This window comes from Camelina sativa, chromosome 6, assembly GCF_000633955.1.
Source record: "Camelina sativa cultivar DH55 chromosome 6, Cs, whole genome shotgun sequence".
NCBI lineage: Eukaryota > Viridiplantae > Streptophyta > Magnoliopsida > Brassicales > Brassicaceae > Camelina > Camelina sativa.
Window position 1 is genome coordinate 10,036,822 of NC_025690.1, and position 23,951 is coordinate 10,060,772.

Genomic DNA, 23,951 nt, shown 5'->3' on the forward strand with positions numbered 1-23,951 from the left:
GAGTCCATGCGCGTCGAATGGAATGCAATGAAATCATGGGGGAGCATGGCTCGATCAGACAAGCTGGAGTGCGTGGCGGGGGAGCATGGCTCGATCAGACAAGCTGAATGCGTGGCGGGGGAGCATGGCTCGAGCGTGGTGTATACACATCCACTAAAACGAGGATAACTCTTGAAAAACACCTCCGATTGGCTTGAAATAAACGGCGTTGGAAAGATAACTCAATTCCCTACAACCTTGATGAAGACGTTGAAAGCTAAATCCCACTCGAGTGGAACGGCTCGAACGGATGGCTCGGTTGACGCTTCCTGGAGATAGCTTGGTTGACGCTTCCGGGAGTGTTGTGCAGCGGATGGGTTGAGTGATGTGTTCTTGACGTCTCCTAGATACCTGAAATACTCCAAAATGCACAATATATGCAAGGATGATGCAAGAACTACCTAAACATGCAAAGTGTATAGAAGGGACTAGAAAATGAAGCAAAACAATGTGTTATCTTAGCTAAATGCATGATAAATATATGCTAAGGAGAAACAAAATATAGACATATCAACTCCCCCAAACTTATTCTTTGCTTGCCCTCAAGCAAACAATAAAGAGTAGAGCATGGAAGAGAGGTGTGAAAATGGGGTCTCAGAACCTAAAACAAGCTAAATAAAATAGTTAGAATCAATGTCCTTGTATTTAGTTCTATGATGCATGGTGAAGGAATTTCATTTGTTTAATCTACACATGAAATCCTATCAATCACTCCCTTTAACATTCATTAACAGAGAACCGTGAATCTAGCTAAGCAATGTCATTGAACTCATTTGGCTAGGGTAAAAGGTCAGAGACATAGATGGTCTCCTTCTCAGGTGGTTTATCAATTCAGAACAAGGTTCTCTCACGAAAAGGAGTTGAGCTTAAGAAAAGGCTAAAGGTTGAAACCAACTGATACATACAAGAGCAGCGTCCTGTCTACCCAAAGAACATTCCAAACCGAAGTTGGTCCCATCTCTACCCTTCATCAGAAACTTCATCTCAAACCCATTCTTTCATTATTTAGACTTGGTCTTAGGAGGAGTTCACTTCTTATCATTCTAGCGGATTGGGAAATCTTTACTATCAGTAAGGTTCTTTTTCTTTTCTTCTAAGGACTCTGGACATTTTAAACATTTTACTTTATTTTCTTTGTCTAATCTTTTCGTTTAATGCCCAGAACCAATAACTGATTATTTCGATCAACCCAAATCCTTTACTAGACATGTAAACCTTGAAATNCATATCAACTCCCCCAAACTTATTCTTTGCTTGCCCTCAAGCAAACAATAAAGAGTAGAGCATGGAAGAGAGGTGTGAAAATGGGGTCTCAGAACCTAAAACAAGCTAAATAAAATAGTTAGAATCAATGTCCTTGTATTTAGTTCTATGATGCATGGTGAAGGAATTTCATTTGTTTAATCTACACATGAAATCCTATCAATCACTCCCTTTAACATTCATTAACAGAGAACCGTGAATCTAGCTAAGCAATGTCATTGAACTCATTTGGCTAGGGTAAAAGGTCAGAGACATAGATGGTCTCCTTCTCAGGTGGTTTATCAATTCAGAACAAGGTTCTCTCACGAAAAGGAGTTGAGCTTAAGAAAAGGCTAAAGGTTGAAACCAACTGATACATACAAGAGCAGCGTCCTGTCTACCCAAAGAACATTCCAAACCGAAGTTGGTCCCATCTCTACCCTTCATCAGAAACTTCATCTCAAACCCATTCTTTCATTATTTAGACTTGGTCTTAGGAGGAGTTCACTTCTTATCATTCTAGCGGATTGGGAAATCTTTACTATCAGTAAGGTTCTTTTTCTTTTCTTCTAAGGACTCTGGACATTTTAAACATTTTACTTTATTTTCTTTGTCTAATCTTTTCGTTTAATGCCCAGAACCAATAACTGATTATTTCGATCAACCCAAATCCTTTACTAGACATGTAAACCTTGAAATCACATCCCCCTCCTAAAGACTTTCTACCCTTAACTTTCTTTTTACTCTTCGCTTTTCTGCACAAATCCATACCCAATACCCAAAATCGAGTTCTCACCTAGTCCTACTAGTCCGGATAACGCGAACTAGAACTACACAAGATCCTACTCTTGTCGGTTAGAACCTAACACTTTCTAACAAGCTCAACTCGGAAAAAGGCCTGACACTCGAGAATACAATTGACCTGAAAGAACGGTTGGTTAAGGGTGTGGGGAACTGTTCCAAAGATGGGAATCAGCTACTTGGATTGACAAGGGTGGTGAAAATGTGAAAGACAATCCAAGTATGTATATGGTATCCATGAGTTCAACTTCAATGCATAACAAGATAATTGCAAGTCAGGATTAGGTTCAGATAGATAGGGAATGACGCCAATTCAAAACATGCTTCAATCTTACATTTTCAAATTCAATCAACATGCATCAAAGAACTAATAACAAGGGCCTTGATCCTATCCTATTGAATTCAGCATGCTACCAAGGTTACAATCATCATCAACCCCTATGCTAAATGCAACAACCCTAAATAACACTAGACTCAGTCCTAATATGCAAGTGCAAGCTACATGAACACTCTGTTTTTGTGGAAATTTTGATTTTTTTCATTTTTTTTGGTTTTTCTATGCAAATAAATGAATGCAGACTCAAACATGATATGATACAAAAATATGAAATAAGAATCACAGAACACAACATCAGATACATCATCTCAAACCCTCCCCCAAACTTAAATTACACAGTCTCTTGTGTAAGAAAAATCTGTAGGAGGAATTAAGAATCACAACAGAAACAATGCAGGAATGAAATGGTATGTACAAAGGGAAGGTTGGAGTACCTCAGTAGTAGAAGAAGGAGTCTGTGCTCGCCCAAGGAGGGGCGTGAAACTGACTCTGTCCTTTTTTTTTTTGGGATCCGCGGGAGTGACCTCAGTTGGTTGGTCGACTTGCTGCTCAACCGCTTGCGTGTTCTGGTACATGTTCGGCTGCTCGTCACACTGCATGTCATCGACTCTGGACTCACCATGGTCCGATACCAATACAAAAACCTCCGTAGGCTGATAATCACCTTGATGTTCGATTTGTTGCTCAACCCCGTGCATACCCTGATGATCACCCTGAGCTTCAACTCGTTGCTCATCTTGAGCTGCAGAACAACGCACTGATCGATGACTAGAAAAGGCTCTGGAGCCTCGCGAACCGCGTCTCTGTCTCTCCCTAGACTCGTGTGACGAGTGGCGTCAAGGAATGGGTGAAGGCTGACGATCTCGAGCTCATATGAAGATTGACGTGCTGGAGAGGGAATCAGAGAAGGTGTTCGCTCTAGGGTCGCAGAGGGACGTCCGGGCATTGGTCTGATGTCGTCGGGGATGAACCTAGGGATGGCGGTTGTGGATGTTGAACAGCTGAACTTACGCATGAAGTTCGTGAACGTCTTCGTGAAACTGCTGAACGCCCTGTCTCTTGCCTTCCTTCTTACAGATTTCCTGGGCGCTTGTCCCGAATGCAACTCAGGTTCCTCCTGTTCGTAATCATTGTCCTCCTCTCTTGAGTTAGAAACTGGTACTGGTCTCTTCCCGCGACTCTTGCTCTTGGTGAGCGGTTTGACAGGGCTGCTTGACCTTGCTGCTTGTCCTAAACCCTGAACAGCTTCTTCTACAAAGTTTTTCATTTCCAAGAAACGCTTTTCCATGGATTTAGGAGATGAGCGTTGTCCACCTACACAATCATACGCCTCTCTCATCTCATGTATGATCTCGGTACTCTTCGTACTTCTCTGAGACATAATGAACTCAAAGCTAAATGTTAATATATTAGTGAGCAAGTAGCAAGAGCAATTATGAAATTTAAAACTTGAAAGTGCATAGAGAGGATAAACCGATCGAGTGGGTGACAGCTCCGGGACAACGGATCGAGTGGAATCGAGAGTGGCTCGAACGGTGACAGTTTTGGGATGGTGGACCGAGCGGAACATCTTTGTCGTGTGGGTCGAGTCGCATAGGTTTGACAGTGGCTCGTTTGGTGATTGTGAGATCGGCTCGATTGACAGGTACGAGGACGACGGCGAGTGTGGCTCGAGAGAGGCAGTTGGGCGAGTGCAGAGTGAGACTGACATTGAACGACTACAGAGAGAGATTGGCTCGAGCGTACAGGTCGAATGGAGTTCAGCGGAAACGGCTCGAGTGAGGCTTCGCCGGAACAGGTGAGGAAGCAACGGTGGTAGGCTCTGGTCGAGACAACACTGCTGACTCGAGCAAGAGAGGGTGTTGGCTCGAGTGGAAGTAACAGCAATGGTTCGAGAGTGGATGTTGGAGCGTGACTCGAGCGGATCTTCACGGGGGCAACAGGACAGGAGTAACGGAGATGGCTCGACCGAATATGAATGGTGGAGGTCTCGAACAAAAACGATGGTGCACGGCTCGAATGGGGTGTTGGGCGAGTGAGATAAAACGTTGGTCGAGTGGGAGGTCTCACGTTCTGAAGTCTCTGCCTCAACTGCACAAACCTCCTCCGCACCAGATAGTTGCTCGAACTCCTCTGGTCCATCCGTTTCTCTGTGGGAGTCTAGCAGATTCTTGCAGCAAGTGGTGTCCTTATGCAGGAACCCTTCTTCTCCTTCCTTGGTCAAAGCAGTCTTGAGATGGTCCTCCTCAGCTAATTCCTTCAACAACTCGTTAGCCAACTGATCCAACTCTTCAATATAGAAGACTTGTCCTCCTATTGTTGGTTTCTTCAAGGTATCCTTGATGTCAAATTTCATAGTGAAGTCGTCTCCCAGATTAGGATCAATCTTTCCATTTCTGACATCAATGATGTCTCCAACAGTCGCCAGGAATGGTCTTCCTAATATCATAGGATCTTTTGATTTTTCATCCATTTCCAGAACCACAAAGTCGGTTGGCACTTCTACGTCTCTAATCCTGACAGGTAAATCTTCTAAGATACCATGTGGAAGTCTCATTGTTCTATCTGCAAGGATGATGGAGATGTCGCAACCGTTAAACCTTGTAAAACTCAACCTCTTAGCTACAGAGAGTGGCATAAGATTAACTGAAGTGCCAAGATCACATAGACACCTATCAAAAGACATAGGTCCAAGGGTGCAAGGTAGAGTGAATGATCCAGGATCTTTGAGCTTCTTAGGTACAATCTTCTTCTGAATGATTGCACTGCACTCAAGACTTAGTACCGACATGGCTTGAACTTCTTTTGATCTCTCCATCTCTAAGTCGTTGACGAATTTTTGGTAGTGAGGAACAAGTGCGAATCCATCACGCAATGGCATCCTCAATTCAATCTCCTTGACTTGTTTTTCGAACAGAGTTTTATACTTCTCAGTAAGCTGCTTCTTAAACCTCACTGGCAATGCTAGAGGTGGCTTGTCTGGTGGAGGAGTGAATCTCACAGGTTTATCCTTGGGAGCAGCGGGTTTTTTCGTAGCTTGAGGATCAGATTGCTTGGCTGACTCAATTGGATCCTTGAGCACCTTGACGGGATCCTTTATCTGAACTTCATCTTGAAGAAAATCCTCCCCATCTAAACTCTCATTTTCCTCAGTGAGCCGTACATCTACAGCTTGGGTGGTGATAGCATGGATAGTAGCATAGTCCTTGGGGATTTGAACTGCTGTTCCAGGGAATTGGCCAGGTATTGGTGCAGAAGTGGAACCGGATTGGCCTTCAATATACCTTATCTTCGAATTCAGAGCTTCAAATTTGACGTTCAGATCATTATATGAACATTCCATCCTTTGACTAAAGTCAGCAAACTTCTTAGCGGTATCCATAGAACCGCTAGCTTGGCCCTGAAGAAGTTGTTGCATCATTTGCTTCATTTCTTGATCTGGGGCTGTAGTAGGCTAAACTTGTTGAGGGGGGAATCCTGGTGGTGGTCCTGAGGGAGCCTGATAACCCTGCTGGAACTGTTGTTTAGGAACGAATCCTGGATTGTAAGGCACATAAGGTTTTTGTTGCCCTTGTTGTTGTTGTTGAGGCGGATACACCTGATCTTGTGGATTGGCAACATTTTTACTTCGGTAAGACAAATTGGGGTTTGCCTTGTATTGGTTGTAACCTTTGTTTTACCCACCCTGATTCTGGACATAGCTGACCTCCTCAGTCTGCTCACCCTCCCCATCTGGAACTTGGAAAGGATCATCCTCAGATACAAAGTGGATGCTCCTCTGCTGGCTTACCTTGATACGGTCAAGCTTCTCATTGACATTCTTGAGGTCTTTCTTGTACTTCTCCTCAGACCCAGCGTCGCCGCGAACTGTGCGGTTATAGTCTTCATTGTAGTTGTCGTCAGACTGAGCGAGATTCTCCACCAGTTGCCATCCTTCCTCAACGTCTTTTTTCAGGAAATTACCATTAGAAGCAGTGTCAAGCAGCATACGGATCTTTGGTAGTACACCACGGTAGAGAGTACTCAGTAGTGACTCGTTGCTGAAACCATGGTGTGGACACTGGCTATAGTAACCCTTGAAACGCTCCCAGGCTTCACAGAATGATTCTGAGTTCTTCTGAGTGAAGATGGAAATCTCATTCTTGAGACGTGCTGTTCTGGAGTTGGAGAAAACTTGGCCAAGAGTGCTTTCTTGCAACCATCCCAAGTGGTGATTGATCCCTTGGGAAGGTTTTTCTCCCATTGATGAGCCTTGTCTCCTGGGAAGAATGGAAAGAGGCGCAACTTGTAACCATACTCACTCATGCCGTTGATCTTGTTGAGACTGCACAGGCGGTCGAACTCGTCCAAGTGGTAGAGTGGATCCTCCATAGGCAACCCGTGAAACTTGTTTCCTTTGATCATGGAGATCAGACCACTTTTGATTTCGAAGTTATTTTTCTGCACGGCGGGAGGGACGATTCCAGCACGTTGAGTATGAGTGTTCGGTGCATCCCCAGCACCAATGTTTCGCGGTCCCGGATGTGGTCCATTCGGTTGTTCCATTGTGACGGGTGCGGGATGATCAGTGAGTTGACGAGCTTGTCGTGGTCTCTGTAACCGATTGATATCATCGATAGCAGGAAGGAGGTTCTGATGTCCTCTTGATCTGGTGTGCATGCAACGTTGCAATCAACAGGTTCCTGAGAATCAAAACAAACAAGCAGACAACCAAAACAAGTCAGTACTCAGAATGAGAAGTGGGATAGAACTTAATCTTACAAAACTTGAAATCTTAAATGTAGCAAAATGAATCCCAAATGGCAACGGCGCCAAATTGATACTAGGATTTTCGTGTGTCTATCCTAGCAGGTTCAATTAACCTTATGCAGTTGTAGTACTTAAGGTGTCAATCCAGTTGGGAAACTTTACTATCACTCAAGATGCAATCAAGGAATCACAAGTTAAGCCAATATAAAAGAGTGTTTGTCTAACAGTCCTAGAATGATCTGAGTGCAAAACAGAAATGTGTTCTAGAACTAGAAATGCGAATGTATGACAGGAAGCGAAAATGAATGAAAATAGAAAACGAGTCTAAGCATGAACTAAAAGGCAAGACACGAAACAGTCTCAGGAATGTAATAAATATCAAGAAGAAAGAGGTCCTACGGATGGGAGTAATTGATGTCGGTGAAGTCTCCTAGTCTACAAAGTGTTGAACATGCCACAAGCAATCTATCCCTAGACAATGAACATATCAACTTAGTTAATCCAATCTCTTGGTAAAAGCTACTCAGACTCAACCATTTCCATACCCAGCTCTCGCTAGAGAAACATGGTTGAGCAGGCATGACAAACAAGTTCGTTCATGTCAACAAACATCCTAGACAACTAATCTCTTAGGCTAGGAACGTAAGTCTCTGGCACTAGTTGGTCAGACATTTCATAAAACACCTTTTGGGTGTGGAAATGTCTCGAACCTAGTCCCAATTGATCAGAGAGAAACTAGCATTTCTAACACTAGTCTAGAAGAGAATCATAAAAATCAAAGCTTAAACACTCTACATCCTAAGATCCTCCACCTAATCTATCCCATCCTCAAGAACTACTACACTACTCAGATCCGAAAATCATCATCAACAATACAAACTCAGAAAATATTGAAACAAGCATTCTTAGATAGATTAAAAAGTAAAGAACAACTTGTAAAAGAAATCAAATGAAAATACTGAATAAACTCAAAGGTGTCGGAATACAAGGTCTGAGAACGTTTTTTTGGTGGCTAGCGTCAAAACCTTCTGGGAAAGAAAACAATACGAGAATAAAAGATAAGATGTCTCAGCAAAGACTTAACAAAATGTATATATAGTATTCCAACATGGAAAACCCTAAAACTTAAAACGACAAGGTAAAGCGTCGGTTCGGTAAACTCCTGAAGCGTGTGAAACCAAACGTCTTTCTTCCCGACATGTGCGATCGAGTCCATGCGCGTAGAATGGAATGCAATGTCATCATGGCTCGGACGGACGGCTGAAGAGCGTGGCGGGGGAGCATGGCTCGATCAGACAAGCTGGAGTGCGTGGTGGGGGAGCATGGCACGATCAGACAAGCTGGAGTGCGTGGCGGGGGAGCATGGCTTGATCAGACAAGCTGGAGTGCGTGGCGGGGGAGCATGGATCGATCAGACAAGATGGAGTGTGTGGCGGGGGAGCATGGTGTATACACATCCACTAAAACGATGATAACTCTCGAACCACACCTCCGATTGGCTTGAAATAAACGGCGTTGGAAAGATAACTCAATTCCCTACAACCTTGACGAAGACGTTGAAAGCTAAATCCCACTCGAGTGGAACAGCTCGAACGGATTGCTCGGTTGACGCTTCCCGGAGATAGCTCGGTTGACGCTTCCGGGAGTGTTGTGAAGCGGATGGGTCGAGCGATGTGTTCCCGACGTCTCCTATATACCTGAAATACTCCAAAATGCAAAATATATGCAAGGATGATGCAAGAACTACCTAAACATGCAAAGTGTATAGAAGGGACTAGAAAATGAAGCAAAACAATGTGTTATCCTAGCTAAATGCATGATAAATATATGCTAAGGAGAGACAAAATATAGACATATCAGAGAGTTCTAGGACAAGTTAGTCATTGTCTTTATTGATGATATTTTGATATACTCAAAGAGTAAGGAGGAGCATGTTATGCACTTAAGGTTAGTGTTGCAGACACTACGAGATCAAAAGCTTTTTGCAAAGATGGCAAAATGCAGTTTCTGGCAAAAGCAGGTTGGTTTCTTGGGCCATATCATTTCAGAGAAAGTGGTAGTTGTTGACCCAGAGAAGATCATGACTATCACTCATTGGCCTAGACCCAAGAATGCTACAGAGGTCCGTAGTTTTCTTGGACTCGCAGGGTACTACCGGAAGTTTGTGGAGGGATTTGCTAGCTTAGCCAAACCATTGACGCAATTGACGTGTAAAGAAGCAAAGTTTGAGTGGACAGAAACCTGTGAAACCAGTTTTGGAAAGTTAAAGGAGCATCTAACACAGACGCCTGTGTTGGTTTTACCAAAGGTTGGAGTGCCTTATGTTGTTTATACAGATGCATCAGGAACTGGATTAGGGTGTGTACTCATGCAGGACGGTCAGGTCATAGCCTATGCATCAAGGCAGTTGCGAAAACACGAGACTAATTATCCTACTCATGCTTGGAGCTAGCTGCAGTGGTCTTTGCTCTTAAGGCTTGAAGAGCCTACTTATACGAAGAGAAGGTGCAAGTATTTACTGATCATAAAAGTCTGAAGTATATCTTCACACAAGCAGATTTGAATTTGAGGCAGAGGAGATGGGTGGAGTTGCTTGCGGACTATGATTTGGATATTGCTTATCATCCAGGAAAAGCTAACCAGGTTGCGGATGCATTAAGCAGAAGGAGAACTGACGTGAATGGAACTAGGGAGGTGCAGGAGCTTGTTTCAGCCTTATCGAGTCTGAATATTTGTGAAGCCTCTGTTGAAGACGATGTAATGGGTCTGAAAGCAGTAAACCAAGCTGATTTACTACGGAGAATCCGTGAGGCTCAAAAGGAAGATGCTGAGACGAAGAAAGCAATAGAAGCTGAAGTTAGAGGTTATCACACGGCAGAGAATGGAACATTTATTTTTAAAGGTCGGGTGTGTGTTCCAGATAGTAAAGTTCTGAAAGAAGAGATCTTGAAGCAAGCGCACCAGTCACGTTTTGCCATCCATCCCGGTTCTACTAAGATGTATAGAGACTTGGAAAGGTATTATCATTGGAAGGGAATGAAGCGGGAAGTAGCTGATTGGGTAGCAAAGTGCACGACTTGTCAGTTGGTGAAAGCGGAACATAGAGTACCAAGTGAACTTCTACAGAGTTTACCACTGCCAGAATGGAAATGGGATATGGTGACTATGGATTTTATTACTGGGCTTCCAATGACAATAAGTAAGTGAGATGCAGTTTGGGTAATTGTAGACAGACTTACAAAATCAGCTCATTTTCTAGCAGTGAATAAAAAGGACACGGCCGAACGCTTAGCTCAGAAGTACTTGGATGAGATAGTTAAACTTCACGGAGTTCCTATGAGTATTGTTTCTGACAGAGACCCAAAGTTCACATCAGTGTTTTGGAAAGCGTTTCAGAAAGCCTTGGGAACTAATGTGCATTTAAGTACAACTTATCACCCGCAAACAGACGGTCAATCTGAGCGGACAATTCAGACGTTGGAAGATATGCTTAGAGCTTGTATGCTCGACTGGGGGGGTCGTTGGGAAAGATATTTGCCTTTAGTGGAATTCGCCTACAACAATAGTTACTATTCCAGCATTGGCATGCCCCCATTTGAAGCTCTTTATGGACGACCTTGTCGTACACCACTTTGTTGGACAGAAGTGGGGGAGCGTCGGGACATTAAGCCTGAAATAGTTCAAGAGTCTACTGAGCAAGTAGAGCTGCTCAAAAACAGAATTAAAGAAGCTCATGATCGCCAGAAAAGTTATGTAGACAAAAGACGGAAGGATTTAGAATTTGAGGTTGGGGACTTGGTGTATCTAAAAATGAGAACGTTTAAAGGACTGAACCGCTGGGCTAAGAGAGGAAAGCTTAAGCCGAGATATATGGGACCTTACCCTATCACCGAGAGGATTGGCACTGTGGCTTACCGCCTAGACCTGCCAGATGAATTAGCGGCATTTCATGATGTATTCCATGTTTCTGTGTTGAGAAAGGTGATAACAGAACCAAAACTGATCGTCTCAAAGCCACCAGAGGACCTTATGTCAGACTTATCGGTAACTGGAAAACCGATATCAATTGTAAGTCGCAGGGAAAATGGTACTCGAGGGAAGAAAGCTAAGACCATTCAAGTTTGTTGGGAGAGAGATGGGGTTCAGGAGATGTCTTGGGAATCTGAAAATATTATACAGAAAAACTACCCAGAGCTTTTTAAGGATGGAAGTGTATCATTACTAGGGACATCGAATTCGAGGACGAATTCCGTCGAAGTGGGGGAGAACTGTGAGACCCATTTAGGCCCTGTAAAGGCCCAGCCCCTGTGTTAAACAAAAACCCTAAGCGAGTGTGTATATATGGGTGTACGTATTGTCTTCTTCGTCATAGCCGCTTTCAAAGTTTTCGTTCCAACTTCGATCACTCTCTTGTTTCCGTAAATCTGGATCTCAAGTCACCATCACCATCCTCGTTGAGATCAAGTTGCTGTCCTTGTTGTGGTGTGTCCTTGTTGGTGAGAAAGTAGAAACGAGTTGTTCGCCACGTTACGTCGTGCCGTAGTCACCACTGCTTGAGTCACCGTTTGTCTCCGTCGTTCACTTCTCTCACCAAAGTCGATATCCATCATCGGTGGTTCGTTTGGGTAAGGAAATCCAAACATTAACCTGTTTTCCATCTCCTTCACGTCACTGTTTTAGTCTCTTTAATCTGTTGCTTCTGTCGTAAGTCAGGTCGTTGGCTTCTTCATCTGCAAGTTAGTTCGTTGCTGTTGTTCTGGTTGGTCCGCAAGCTAGGTCGGTTGGTTCCTTGGGAAGTAAGTCTTTGGTTCCTTTGTTCTGGTCCTCATGATCCGCAAGTTCCATATTAGCTAGGGTGCTGAATAGTTTTCTTCTTATGCAAGTTTCAGGCTAACCGCTTTCAACCTCTCCGTTCCTAGTGTCGTTTTCAATCAAGAGTCAGGTGGGGGAGGGATTTGCGGATTCATAACACCTCATTTACACTTTTGCTCATCGGATAAGCGTTAGTTTTAAAGTTAAACACTATTGATTGTTGGTTGCTAGGTTGTTAGAGTAGTAATAATTAAATGTTTTAATGCTTGTTGCATGGTTATATGGTTATGTGAGTTGCATGTAGAATATTAGTGTTTTAAGTCGTAAAGCTTGCTGCATGGTAATATGAGGACGTGAGATGCATGTTGCCTGTTAATGTTTTACGTCGTACTTTAGTCTTCATGGTGAGAAAATTATTAGGAAAATAATTAAAAACAGGATTGAGAATGTTGGACTGTAATGAACCGACGGTTCATTGTAGGTCATAAACCGCTGATGAGCAGTACGGGAAGAATCGAACTACGGGCCGTGGTTTTCTAGCAATGAGGTTTGGGAGCCATAAAAAGTGTTAATGGCCAAACCTATAATCAAAGTAAAATACTTGAAAGATAATTGTTGTGGAATGTCGTAGTCTTTCACGCAAGCGAAAGCTATTTGCTTGTTGTCTGATTTTATGCTAGTGTTTGGAAGTTGCGTGAAAGTATATTTGAAAGGTTATGTTTCGGTGGGCAGTGTTGACCACCTCTCTGAGTAATTAATTACTCAATCCCTAATCTTTTCTCTTCAGGTCTCGGTGAGAATCTCGAGTAGTTGCACAAGTTCGTCTCGTTTTGTGATGTTATTTTGGGAACATTGGGTTTAATAAGTTTACCGGTTAATTCCTAACTTTTTTTTATGTTCGGATTTGTTTTTATTTAAGACATTCTTCTATTTTCTTTTGACAAGATTATTGAAATAATACATTAAGGCTTTTATTCAAGGAATGGTTTTCCGGAAATATGAGTAACTAGTATTTTTATTATATAAAAGTGTTTTAAAATAAATTTTTGGTAAGGAAACTAGTGTAGACCCAAAGGGTTGGAAACGGGTTGTGACACACTCTCTCTCTCTCTCTTTCTCTCTCTCTCTTAATTTTTTTCTATAATCATTTTGTTTCTTCTTGGATTCCATATCTTGTTTTGATCTCCCCTATAATTTTCGTCTGCATTTTCCTCGTTTCTTCTTAAGTATCTCAGATTTTCGCTACCCCAATAATTTTTCCGATCTAGATTCGCCTCTCCTTCAAGGTCCGTGAAATGTTTTCGTCGGAGATGAACATTGAGTGAAAGATGAACAGATTTTGACACGGCGACCTTAGTTCTCGAGATCGATTAGATGACACCTTTTCATAAGAAGATAATGACGATCTGAATCGATTCCACCGGAGATAGAAAACTAATACTCCCTCTGTTTCACAAAGAGTGTCATTTTAGAGAAATTTTTTTGTTACAGAAAGAGTGTCATTCTACATTTCCAATCTGCTTTTTAATGCTACACTTTCTTTTTTACCCCTAAACCCAAATTTTTATTGAATTTAAATCATTAAATACTTATTAAATAGGGACAAACATGTATAATTCAAACTTTTTTTAATTTGTGTGAAATGTGTCAAAATGACACTCTTTATAAAACAAAGAGAGTATATATTTCATCTTGCGTTATTGTCGTTGTTCTCAATGGATAACTTTAATCCCACTTATTTTAAAAGCTAAGACTATCTCCAATGGTAGTCTCTCTCACAGTCTCATGCTATTAAAATAGAAAAAAAATAGAAAAAATAAGAGAGAGGGAGAGACTTACATGGGAGACTATCCTCATACATGTCATTTTATGATTGGTTTGTTGAGTTGTTATTAAATTATATATTATTATAAGGTCTCATCACAGGATATGAGCACGAAATTAGAATTTGAGTTGATACTAAAAATAAATTTATGACAAGTTTTATATTTTTGAGTTTTCAAGGGAGCCTATGTGATTGTTAGGCTTCATGAAGAGTGTTTCCACTAAACACAAAAATTTTCAAAGGGAGCCTATGCGATTGTGGCTTCTTTAAAACATATTTAGGTAGTATCCGCGCCATGCCGTGGGTTATTTTTTATTTTTTATTTATTTTAATTAGGACTTATACCCTCCACGATGTTGCGGAGGAAATATTTTAGAAAAAGATAAAAAAAATTTAACATTATACATCATAAAATCATTGAAATTTAAAAACATTGTTTAAAGTATTATAAATATAAGATATATTATGAAAAATTATGGTAAAGTTACAATTAAAAAAATCAATATGACAAAGTGATCCTAATTGAGAATACTGAACTAATGGTTGTAATGAGTAATTATAATTTTCTTTTAAATAATTATAATGAAAAACAAAATAATATAAATTTTAAATATCAAAATAGTTTTAACGAAAAGTTACGATAAATAGACGCAACTATCAATTCTATATTAAATTTTATTAAATTTCTATATTGCTATAGTGATTTCTAAAATTTTAGTTAGATTATAAAATAACGTTGAATATTTGATATTAATATTCAAATTATTTAGATTAAACATAAAATGGAAAATTTGTTTCAATGAACAATGATTTATTAGTTATTTATGAAGAGACAAATATATATAAAGTTCAAAAGACATGACTATTTAAATAGTCACACCTATTAGAACAAAAAGTTGTGATGAAAAAATATGAACAAAATATAGTTAAAAGACACAACTCTAAAATAAACAGATACAACTGTTTGAGTTTAAAAAACTGAATAAAAACAGTTTTCTTACAAAAAAAATTTTAAGCAAAGTCACAACTGTTGTTCGTATTTATTCATACTGTTATTATTATTTCGAATATTAAATTATTTTTTAACAAAAGTTACAATAAAAATATTCCTAACTTTAAATTCTATATTAAGTTATATTAAACTTCTCTATTGCTATAATCATTTCTTAACTTTTAGTTAGATTATAGAATAACGTTAAATGTTAGATATTAATATTTAATTATTTAAATTCAACATAAAAAGGAAAATTTGTTTCAACAAACTTGTCAGTTACTGATGAAGAGACAAATATAAAGAGAGTTCAAAAGACATTACTATTTAAATAGACACACCTATTAGACCGAAAAGTTGTGATGAAAATATATAAATAAAATATAGTGAAAGACACAACTTTACAATGAACAGATACAACCGTTTGTGTTTGCACTTGATTTCACCTTATAACCCATATAAACTGTTTTTAAATAGAAGACATCTTTATTACCATATTGAAAAGTCAAATCTAAAAACTCACTATATATTCCATCTAACTCTTGAAAAAAAACTCTAGGTATTTTCATGAAATTTTTATATTTAAAATTAACTAAAAGTTGTAAATTAGATTTATCATTCCAAAAATCTTTTGTTAAATCAAGAATTGGAAAAATTTATTTAATTTTAAAAGAATGCATGCTAGAGAGTAGTTTAGAAAGCTGTAAAAACTTTGATATTGAAATTTTATATTATTTTGTGTCATGACAATAAAAGTGAAAACAGTTCAAAAAAACAAATATATCCAGATTTCAAAAGATACGAATATTCGAATAAACACAACTCTACAATGAATTGTTGCAACTTTATAATGAACAGTTGCAATTTTACAACAATGAACAATCGCAACTTTTTGTAAAACACACAATTTAATTTTTCTACAAATTTTTTTAAAAAATATCAAAAAGGTACGGTTGAAAAAACACAACTTTTGGTGGCATTTATTCGGATTGCTATTATATATAGACATTAAATTTTTATATTTAAAATTAACTAAAAGTTGTAAATTAGATTCATCATTCCAAAAATATTTAGTTAAATCAAGAATTGGAAGAGTTTCTTTACTTTTAAAAGAATGAATGCTAGAGAATAATTTAGAAATCTATAAAAACTGTTGATATTAAAATTTTATATTAATTTGTGTGATGGCAAAAAATGAAATCAGTTTAAACAGACAAATATATAGAGATTTTAAAAGATACGGATATTCGAATAAACACAACTCTACAATGAACAGTTACAACTTTACAAAAAACCGTTACAATGAACAATCGCAACTTTTTGTAAAACATACAATTAATTGTTTTTACTGTTTAGAGAGAGGCAACTGTAAATATTTTCTATCAAAAATATAAACTAAAGATAATTTGAATACAATGATGAAAAGTCATTTATATATAAATTTGAATAGACACAACTCTATATTTAACAAACACAACTTTTTAGAGAGACACAACCGTTGAAATTAAATATATATATATATATATATTATACGAAAAGGTATGACGTAAAATCGCAACTATTGTTCGCATTTATTCAAATTGTTATTATTATATAGATTATCTTAAAGATAATATAATATGTTGTTTGCAATAATAATAAAAAAAATTTAAGCATGTATTGATTGATTATCATTTTTGATTTTTTACTTTCCTTAAAAACATAATTTGTCAACATTAAAAAAAATATATATATTTAAATAATAAAAACTCTAGGATCACAAAATCCTAAAATCATACCATAAAAATCTCATAATGAAATTCTCTGAAACATAATCCGCCTCAAACTCAAACCAAAAAATATTTCAATATCCACTTATGTCTCATATTCGAAATCACATCATAGTTATGCTTATGTAGCATTAAAACTACGAGTAAATAAATAAATAAAAAATGTTTCACCTATCGATTCCTAGTTTCAATCTCTTCATCAAAGAAACATCTTCATTATTATGGCTCCAACATGAAGCATTTCGAACAAAGATATGTTCTTTACTCTTGTGGTCTTTTAGTCTTCAGTTCAGTATTTGTAAAACTCTAGCATCTCTTCTTCCAAAACAAAGATATGTATTTTACTCTAGTGGTCTTTTAGTCTGCATTTTAATATTTGTAAAACTCTAACATCTCTTCTTCCAAAAGATTAGTCTTGCCTACAATCACAAGTTAACCTCTTGACTCTTTATCTTCCATCACAGCTTTTTCAGTATCATCAGCATTGTCTCCATTTGTATAAACTTCTGATTATTTATCTTCAATCACAGCTTTTTCATCATCTTTTTTTTTTTTTTATCTCAGCATCTATCTCCATTTTCTTTGGTTCAGATATATCCTCATATTTCGTAACTTCTTGTGTTTTGTTATCTTGAGAATTCTCTTCCTCCTTTGCCACTTAAATGTTGAAACTCATTTCTCCTTTCCCATGTCAGTCCCAATATTCAAGAACACTCATACAAAGCTTCAGCTCCATCCAACCTCCCTTGTCAAACCAAACATTAAAATGTTACTATTTACTCCATACAAATGTCTCAAAACACACCAGTGAAAAACCACAACTAACCGTTAAAATCACAATCCCGTCGTTGTATCTGTAGCCAGTAGTACCGTGAAGCTTCCCACCAAATCTCAGCTCGATCGGGTAATTTTTGGACTACTAAACACTGTTCCAAGGAGACAACCTCGAATCTGATTTCTAGGGTTTCTGGTTTGGGCAGTTTTAGTAATTTCTTGCGTAGGAAGCAACCCACATAACTTCTTGAATATAACTTCGGTCAGACTTCCGTCAGTTGCTACGAGCTCATGGCTTGATGGTGATCACGCGGTTATTTTTTTCTTTTTAATTCGATGTCACATCCATCACCAACGAGCCTCCAAAGGCACCTATCCAAACTGCTTTATTTTCTTATTCCTCTTTCTTGTTATTCTCTTCTCTAGCTCTGATCTACTCCGACTTTGCTCTTCCACCACCACCGTGGCCTCCCACAGTCACAGTAATGACTACCAGATCCACCACCTCGCAACGTCTCCTTCTCCGTTGATTGTCATCCGGTTCCCCGCTTTCCACCTCCATCTCTCGGCATCATCTTTTCTTCTTCCTGTTTCTCTATTTTTACGATCTCTCATGCTCTCCCATACTCTCTCTCATGGCTACCTCTCTTCTCCTCTCTCCTTCTTGCAGCGATGGTAGCGTTCAACACCAACTCTCTCTCTTCCTCCTTGTTGAATGAAGTCGGCGATACCAATGTTTTTAACACACGATCACACAAACCCTTTTCGTTACACTGGTGAAAATAACGTTGAATCCGTAGTGCTGGTGATCCCATGGCTCTCTTTCTATTGATTGGATCAGAACGGACGATGAAAGCTAATAAGAAAGAAGAAGAAATCGAATCATCTAAGAAAACAAATATGTGTCTACCTAGAAAAAAGCTGATCTGTATTAATGTTTTAATTTGATAGGTTAATGATTATTATTGGAATAGAATTAAAATATTTTCATTGGTTACATGTTTTAATTGATGTGTCATCTCCAGAATGGTTCACAATGCTGATGTGTAGAAACATTTTATATAACCTTATTAAAATCTTACTTTGGCCCATATAAACCAACGCAACACAATTAACGAGAAAGCTGATATATAAGTTTAACTTAAAAGAAAATATCGAAACGATTACGGCAGGTTAACGTTCACTAGTAAAAATAGATCCTATAGCCATGGAATATTCCGTGGAGAAGGTCTCATTTTCGTGGCTATATGACCACACAGACACAACAAGACACGGAAAAAAATCGTGTCTATACGATCGTGGACTAAAATATTTCGTGCTTTTCGTGACGTTATAGTCACGATTTTGACACGTGTATTTCATGACATTAATTGCCACAGAATAGTCAGGCAAATTTTTGTGGTCAGTTAGCCATGATTCAGTTCATGTCTATTCAGTGACTAAGTAGACACGAAGCACTTGTGTCTAAACGATGGCTTTTTCTAACCACAAACCACCGTGATCTGGTGATTGTGATGAATTTAGAAATTGAAACCTACACCCCAAAATTCTATAATTTGAAACGTGAAATACAAATTCTAAAATCTGAAACGTGAAATATAAAACCAATAATACACTACCATAGATTTCCAAAGTTTTACAAAAAAGATCCATGAGATTCCAAAAAACTTACAAAAGGTGATTAAGTATTACGAAAGATGCAATTATTTTGTGAAGCAAGCTAAAAATACAAGATACACAATAAAGTAAGAGACACACCGCTTATCTAAGTGCTTGTGAAGTAAAGTCACGAGTAGCACACCATTGTTCAAAGTCAGCTTGTTGATCTCGAGTCATAGGTGGAGTCGAGGTCGAGGCAGTGTTAGGCATTGCGGCATTCGGACAGTGGGATTAATAGGTGTTGCAGTAGGATCAGAAGGTTGAGTATGATTAACATGTTGGAGGGTAGCAGAATTCACCCCAAGAGCCTGTAGAATCACATTTAGTGAAGCTCGTGTTGCAACCATCTCGTCCTTGAACTCACTCTTCAAGGCAATCATATCATCTTTGAGTGTCTTCATGTCAGTCTTGAGCGTTTCAACATTAGTGTTGACAGTTTCAGAGTTCTTACCCAAACCAGAGATACGCAAGTCCATGTCGAGGTTGCGTTGAAGAGAAGGTCTTAGAAGGATCAAAATCCCGGTATTGACCACTGCCTATTCCATAATTGCGTCATTTGCTTGACTTACCCCGCTGTGAATGGATATAAAACCAAATTAATATAAACCAACAATCAAAGACAAACATTCATATCAAAAGTCAAAAACAACTAGTCACAACAAAAACTAAATTAAAACAATGAACGTTCTCTTATGGATTGTGAATGAAAACGTGCAGACATCATACACCTACAAAACATCATCCACATAATACAAAAGTGAAAGTTATTTGAAGAGTACCTTGACTCCCAATAGAAGTTTTGCTACAATATTAAAAGAAGACATTAGTATTTGTGAGTAAGTGAACTTAGTTATGTAGAGTAAAAAAAAGTAGTATAAATTTTGAACACTTACCACAAAAGATTGCCACTAGTTAGTTTTCCTCTCTTGAGAAACAAATTTCCAGCTTGACTTTGGTCCCATGTAGTTGCTTTGCCAAGTTATCCGGATTAATCCATGGACACAGGGGTCTATACCGAACCCGACAGAAAAATTAAGAATGAGAGACAAAGAAGATTATACATTCATGATATAAACATTAATAGAATTTTGCTAACTAATTACCATAAAGCGCCATTGATTTTTCGTGGATGGAGGTGTGGTTGGGCATCTCTTGAGGCAGTATGTAGTAGTGCCTCTTCGATTCTACGAGCGTAGTTGTTTGCGGCTAAATATGTTGCGCTTGCAGATCCAATAGCTCCTTGAGGCATGGAAGGACCTGGAGGAATGGGAGAGCCCAAAGATGAAGACCTTGCAAGCCTTCTCTATTGCATATTTGCAAACAAAGCAGAACATATACATTGAAAGGAGATCTGAAGAATAGACTCAAAAACCTAAACGTCTATACATTGAAATAGGATCTAAAGGAACTCATATCAAGAAGAGAAGAAGAAGATTTATACGGCAGATTTAAATCGGAAGGCCGTGTGCGACGACGGTCGTAGGCTTTGCCTGACGGAGTTATCGCGATTCGAATTGGAGAAACCCTAAATGTTTCTGAAGTGTGTTTTGTTGAGTGAGAGATTTGAGAATGAGATATTTTTTTTTCTAAGTGTTAAGTTAGGAATGGAGGCAGAGATATCAGGAAGAGGGTTTTCTTGCTTTTAACCTAAACCGGGAAAATTAATTTTGATGTTAAAGTTACTCTATTTACCCGGGAACCCAAATATTTTTTTGGTGATTAATTTTTTGTGACCCGGAAAAACCAAAATAATCTGTTGTTTCGCTGATCCAATTCAATTTAAATAATTAGGCGTAAAACAATGAATAAATAAAATTATGCTGTAAGAAATTGGTATAGTTAAACTTATAAAACTGATATTAAATTTAAACATGATAACACATTTGATCACATTTTTACTTTGTGGCTTTGACGTGTAACATATTTTTATTGTGGGTGTTTGGTTATTATTTTATCATATTTTTACTTTGTGGCTTTGTTATCATAAATTTAAAGTGACTATTTCGTGACTAGTTTAGTGACGTCACTCATGTGACTGTGTCGTGACTATTTTTGCCACGGTTAGACCACGGCTTAGTCACGTTTTTACTGTTTTTTCATTTCTGTGACTTTATGTGACTATTTCATCACTATTTATAAAAAAAAGCCACGAAGTGACCGTGAAGGAGAAGTGGCTATATGATGTTCTTTTACTAGTGGTTGTTCCTCTTTCTCTCTCTCTTTGTGGCTCAATCTTTTTCTCTCTCGCGTTTCAGATTCGACAATTAATATATAAGCGAGGTAGGTGATATAAACACGTTACTGCGATTTGTTTGCCCAAATTTTGGAATTTGTTTTTTTAGGGCTCATAAGGTCTTGAATGATGATCTGGATCTTCTTTTCTTCCTCTTCAATTTCGAAGCTCAATTTTTACTTTTTAGGTCAGAGTTTTTAGGGCTTCTTGCTGCGTAATTAGTCTTTTTCTTAGGGTTGATGATGGCGACGAAGGAGTCTGAAACAACGGTCTTTTGGGATATGATCACTTGTCCCGTTACCTCGTCATCTGATGCTAGTCGGGTTGGCCAGTGTATAAAACTAGCGTTGAAGAATTTAGGCTACTCTGGATGTATCACCATCACAGCACTTGGCATACTAACAAGCATCGATACCGACGTCCTGCGAGCCATCTATTCCTCTGGAGTCTCTCTTATTCACATCAATACCCGTAATTAGTTAATCCCATGTGTCTTTCTACATTAACACTGGAGAGTTCAACAACTGTCCTTTTGTTGCTTAGAGAAGAGTCTCAATTCTCTTTATTTTCTGAAACAGATCACTTTGGCTTTGCTATGGAACTGTTGTCGTGGGAAAGCTTTCTTGCAAGCGTACGGGCAGGTGTGTTTTTCGTCCTTCTCTCATACAACAACAGCCCAGCAAGTTGTGTGTTTCTGAACTAATCATTTAGTTTTTTTCCACAGAAGCAATTGAGTCAGTGGTACATGACAAGGAGCCGGGTTGGTTTTGCGCACGTTGTTGTCGTGGCGGCGACCAAGGCTTCGAAAATTTCGCCTCACATCTCAAAGGTCATCCTCACGTAAGCATCCTCCTCTCTTTCAGAAAAAAACAAAAATACCCATTTTTCATCGTCTAACCATTACATTTATCAGTTTTAGTTAAATTTGCCTAAATTTGACCCCATTCTATCTCTTTTTTCCACCTTGTCGTGCATTTTCTTTGTTAATCAGGTTTCCCCTGAATCTCCTTTGGAGATAAAACGAACAACCAGAGGCATGTTTTAAATATCTCAAGACTTTGAGTGTGAAATTGAATGCATTATTTTGATTTGCTGACTTAATTTGGTTGATGCTAAAACATTCTAGGGAGAGAGTGCCCCCTCCCCAAAACAAGAAACTGACGACGTGAACATGACGACTAAGAAGACAATACATACCCCCTCCCCGTTGTTCTTCTCTAGAGCATTTCATACCACCCCATTCTCTCTGCTCATACTTGTAGCCAGAGATGTCGTATTAACTAATAATATACTCTAGTTGACACTATTTTATACCTTCTTTTTACGGCCACCATGCTAGCTTTTTTAAAACTTCCCTATCGGTTGGAACTTGGAAGCGATCTTCATGATATCTGTATATTTCCTTTTGGATATCTAGACACATCCAGCGTGACAGCGATCTTCATGATCTCCGCATTTTCTCCTTTTTGAGTATCTAGACTAGACCCAGCCAGCTTAAGCTTCTCCGTATGTTAATTTTAATATTAAAATGACATCCTTTAATTTTTAGCATATGTAATCCGGAATATGTGTAATATAGTCTTGCAATTAAATATTTAGAGGTGATAGCTGAGATGAACAATTTTATTTAACTCGTAATACATCAGATAAATGTCAATTCTGAGTTAGGGTCAATGTCGACTACCGAACACAAATTCCAAAAAAAATATCTCTATGATACTAGGATTTTTGTGTTTCTTAGCAGGTTCAATTAACCTTATACAGTTGTAATACTTAATGTGTCAATGCAGTTGGGAAACTTCACTAACAATCAAGATGCAATCAAGCCAATTCAAAGAGAGTGTTTGTCTAACAGTCCTAGAATGATCAGAATGCAAGACGGAAATGTGTTCTAGGACTAGAAATGAAAATGCATGACAAGAAGCGAAAATGAATAAAAACAAAAACGAGTCTAAGCATGAACTAAAAGGCAAGAAGCGAAACAGTCTCAGGAATGTAATAAAAATCAGAAAGAAAGAGGTCCTAAGGATGGGAGTAATTGATGTAGGTGGAGTCTCCTAGTCTATAGAGTGTTTAACATGCCACAAGCGATCCATCCCTAAACAACGAACATCACAACTTAGCTAATCCAATCTCTTGGCAAAAGCTACTCAGACTCAACCACTTCCATACCCAGCTCTCGCTAGAGAAACATGGTTGAGCAGGCATGACAAACAAGTTCGTTCATGTCAACAAACATCCTAGACAACTAATCTCTTAGGCTAGGAACGTAAGTCTTTGGCAATAGTTGGTCAGACATTTCATCAAACACCTTTTGGGTGTGGAAATGTCTCGAACCTAGTTCCAATTGATCAGAGAGAAACTAGCATTTCTAACACTAGTCCAGAAGGGAATCAATAAAATCAAAGCTTAAACACTCTACATCCTAAGATCCTCCACCTAATCTATCCCATCCTCAAGGACTACTACACTACTCAGATCCGAAAATCATTATCAAGGATGCAAACACAGAAAACATTGAAACAAACATTATTAGGTAGATAAAAAATAAGATCTACAACTTTTGTAGAAGGAATCAAATGAAAATACTGAATAAACTCAAAGGTGTCGGAATACAAAGTCTGAGAACGTTTTTTGGTGGCTACGGTAAAAACCTTCTCGGAAAGAAAACAATACGAGAATAAATGATAAGATGTCCCCCAGCCAAGACTTAACAAAAC

General features: G+C 38.6%; 1 protein-coding gene and 1 long non-coding RNA gene across 2 annotated transcripts; one reads left to right on the forward strand and one right to left on the reverse strand.

Moving 5' to 3' along the window:
* LOC109133456 lies at nucleotides 19,554–19,907 on the reverse strand. Its single transcript, XR_002038545.1, has 3 exons — nucleotides 19,892–19,907; nucleotides 19,778–19,800; nucleotides 19,554–19,571 (listed from the first exon to the last, which is right to left on the reverse strand). It is a non-coding gene; the product is annotated as an uncharacterized LOC109133456 (long non-coding RNA).
* LOC104698870 lies at nucleotides 21,183–22,276 on the forward strand. Its single transcript, XM_019246315.1, has 4 exons — nucleotides 21,183–21,702; nucleotides 21,810–21,872; nucleotides 21,956–22,071; nucleotides 22,223–22,276. The coding sequence occupies exons 1-4, from the start codon at nucleotides 21,471–21,473 to the stop codon at nucleotides 22,274–22,276; spliced, it is 465 nt and encodes a 154-aa protein (XP_019101860.1). The 5' UTR covers nucleotides 21,183–21,470.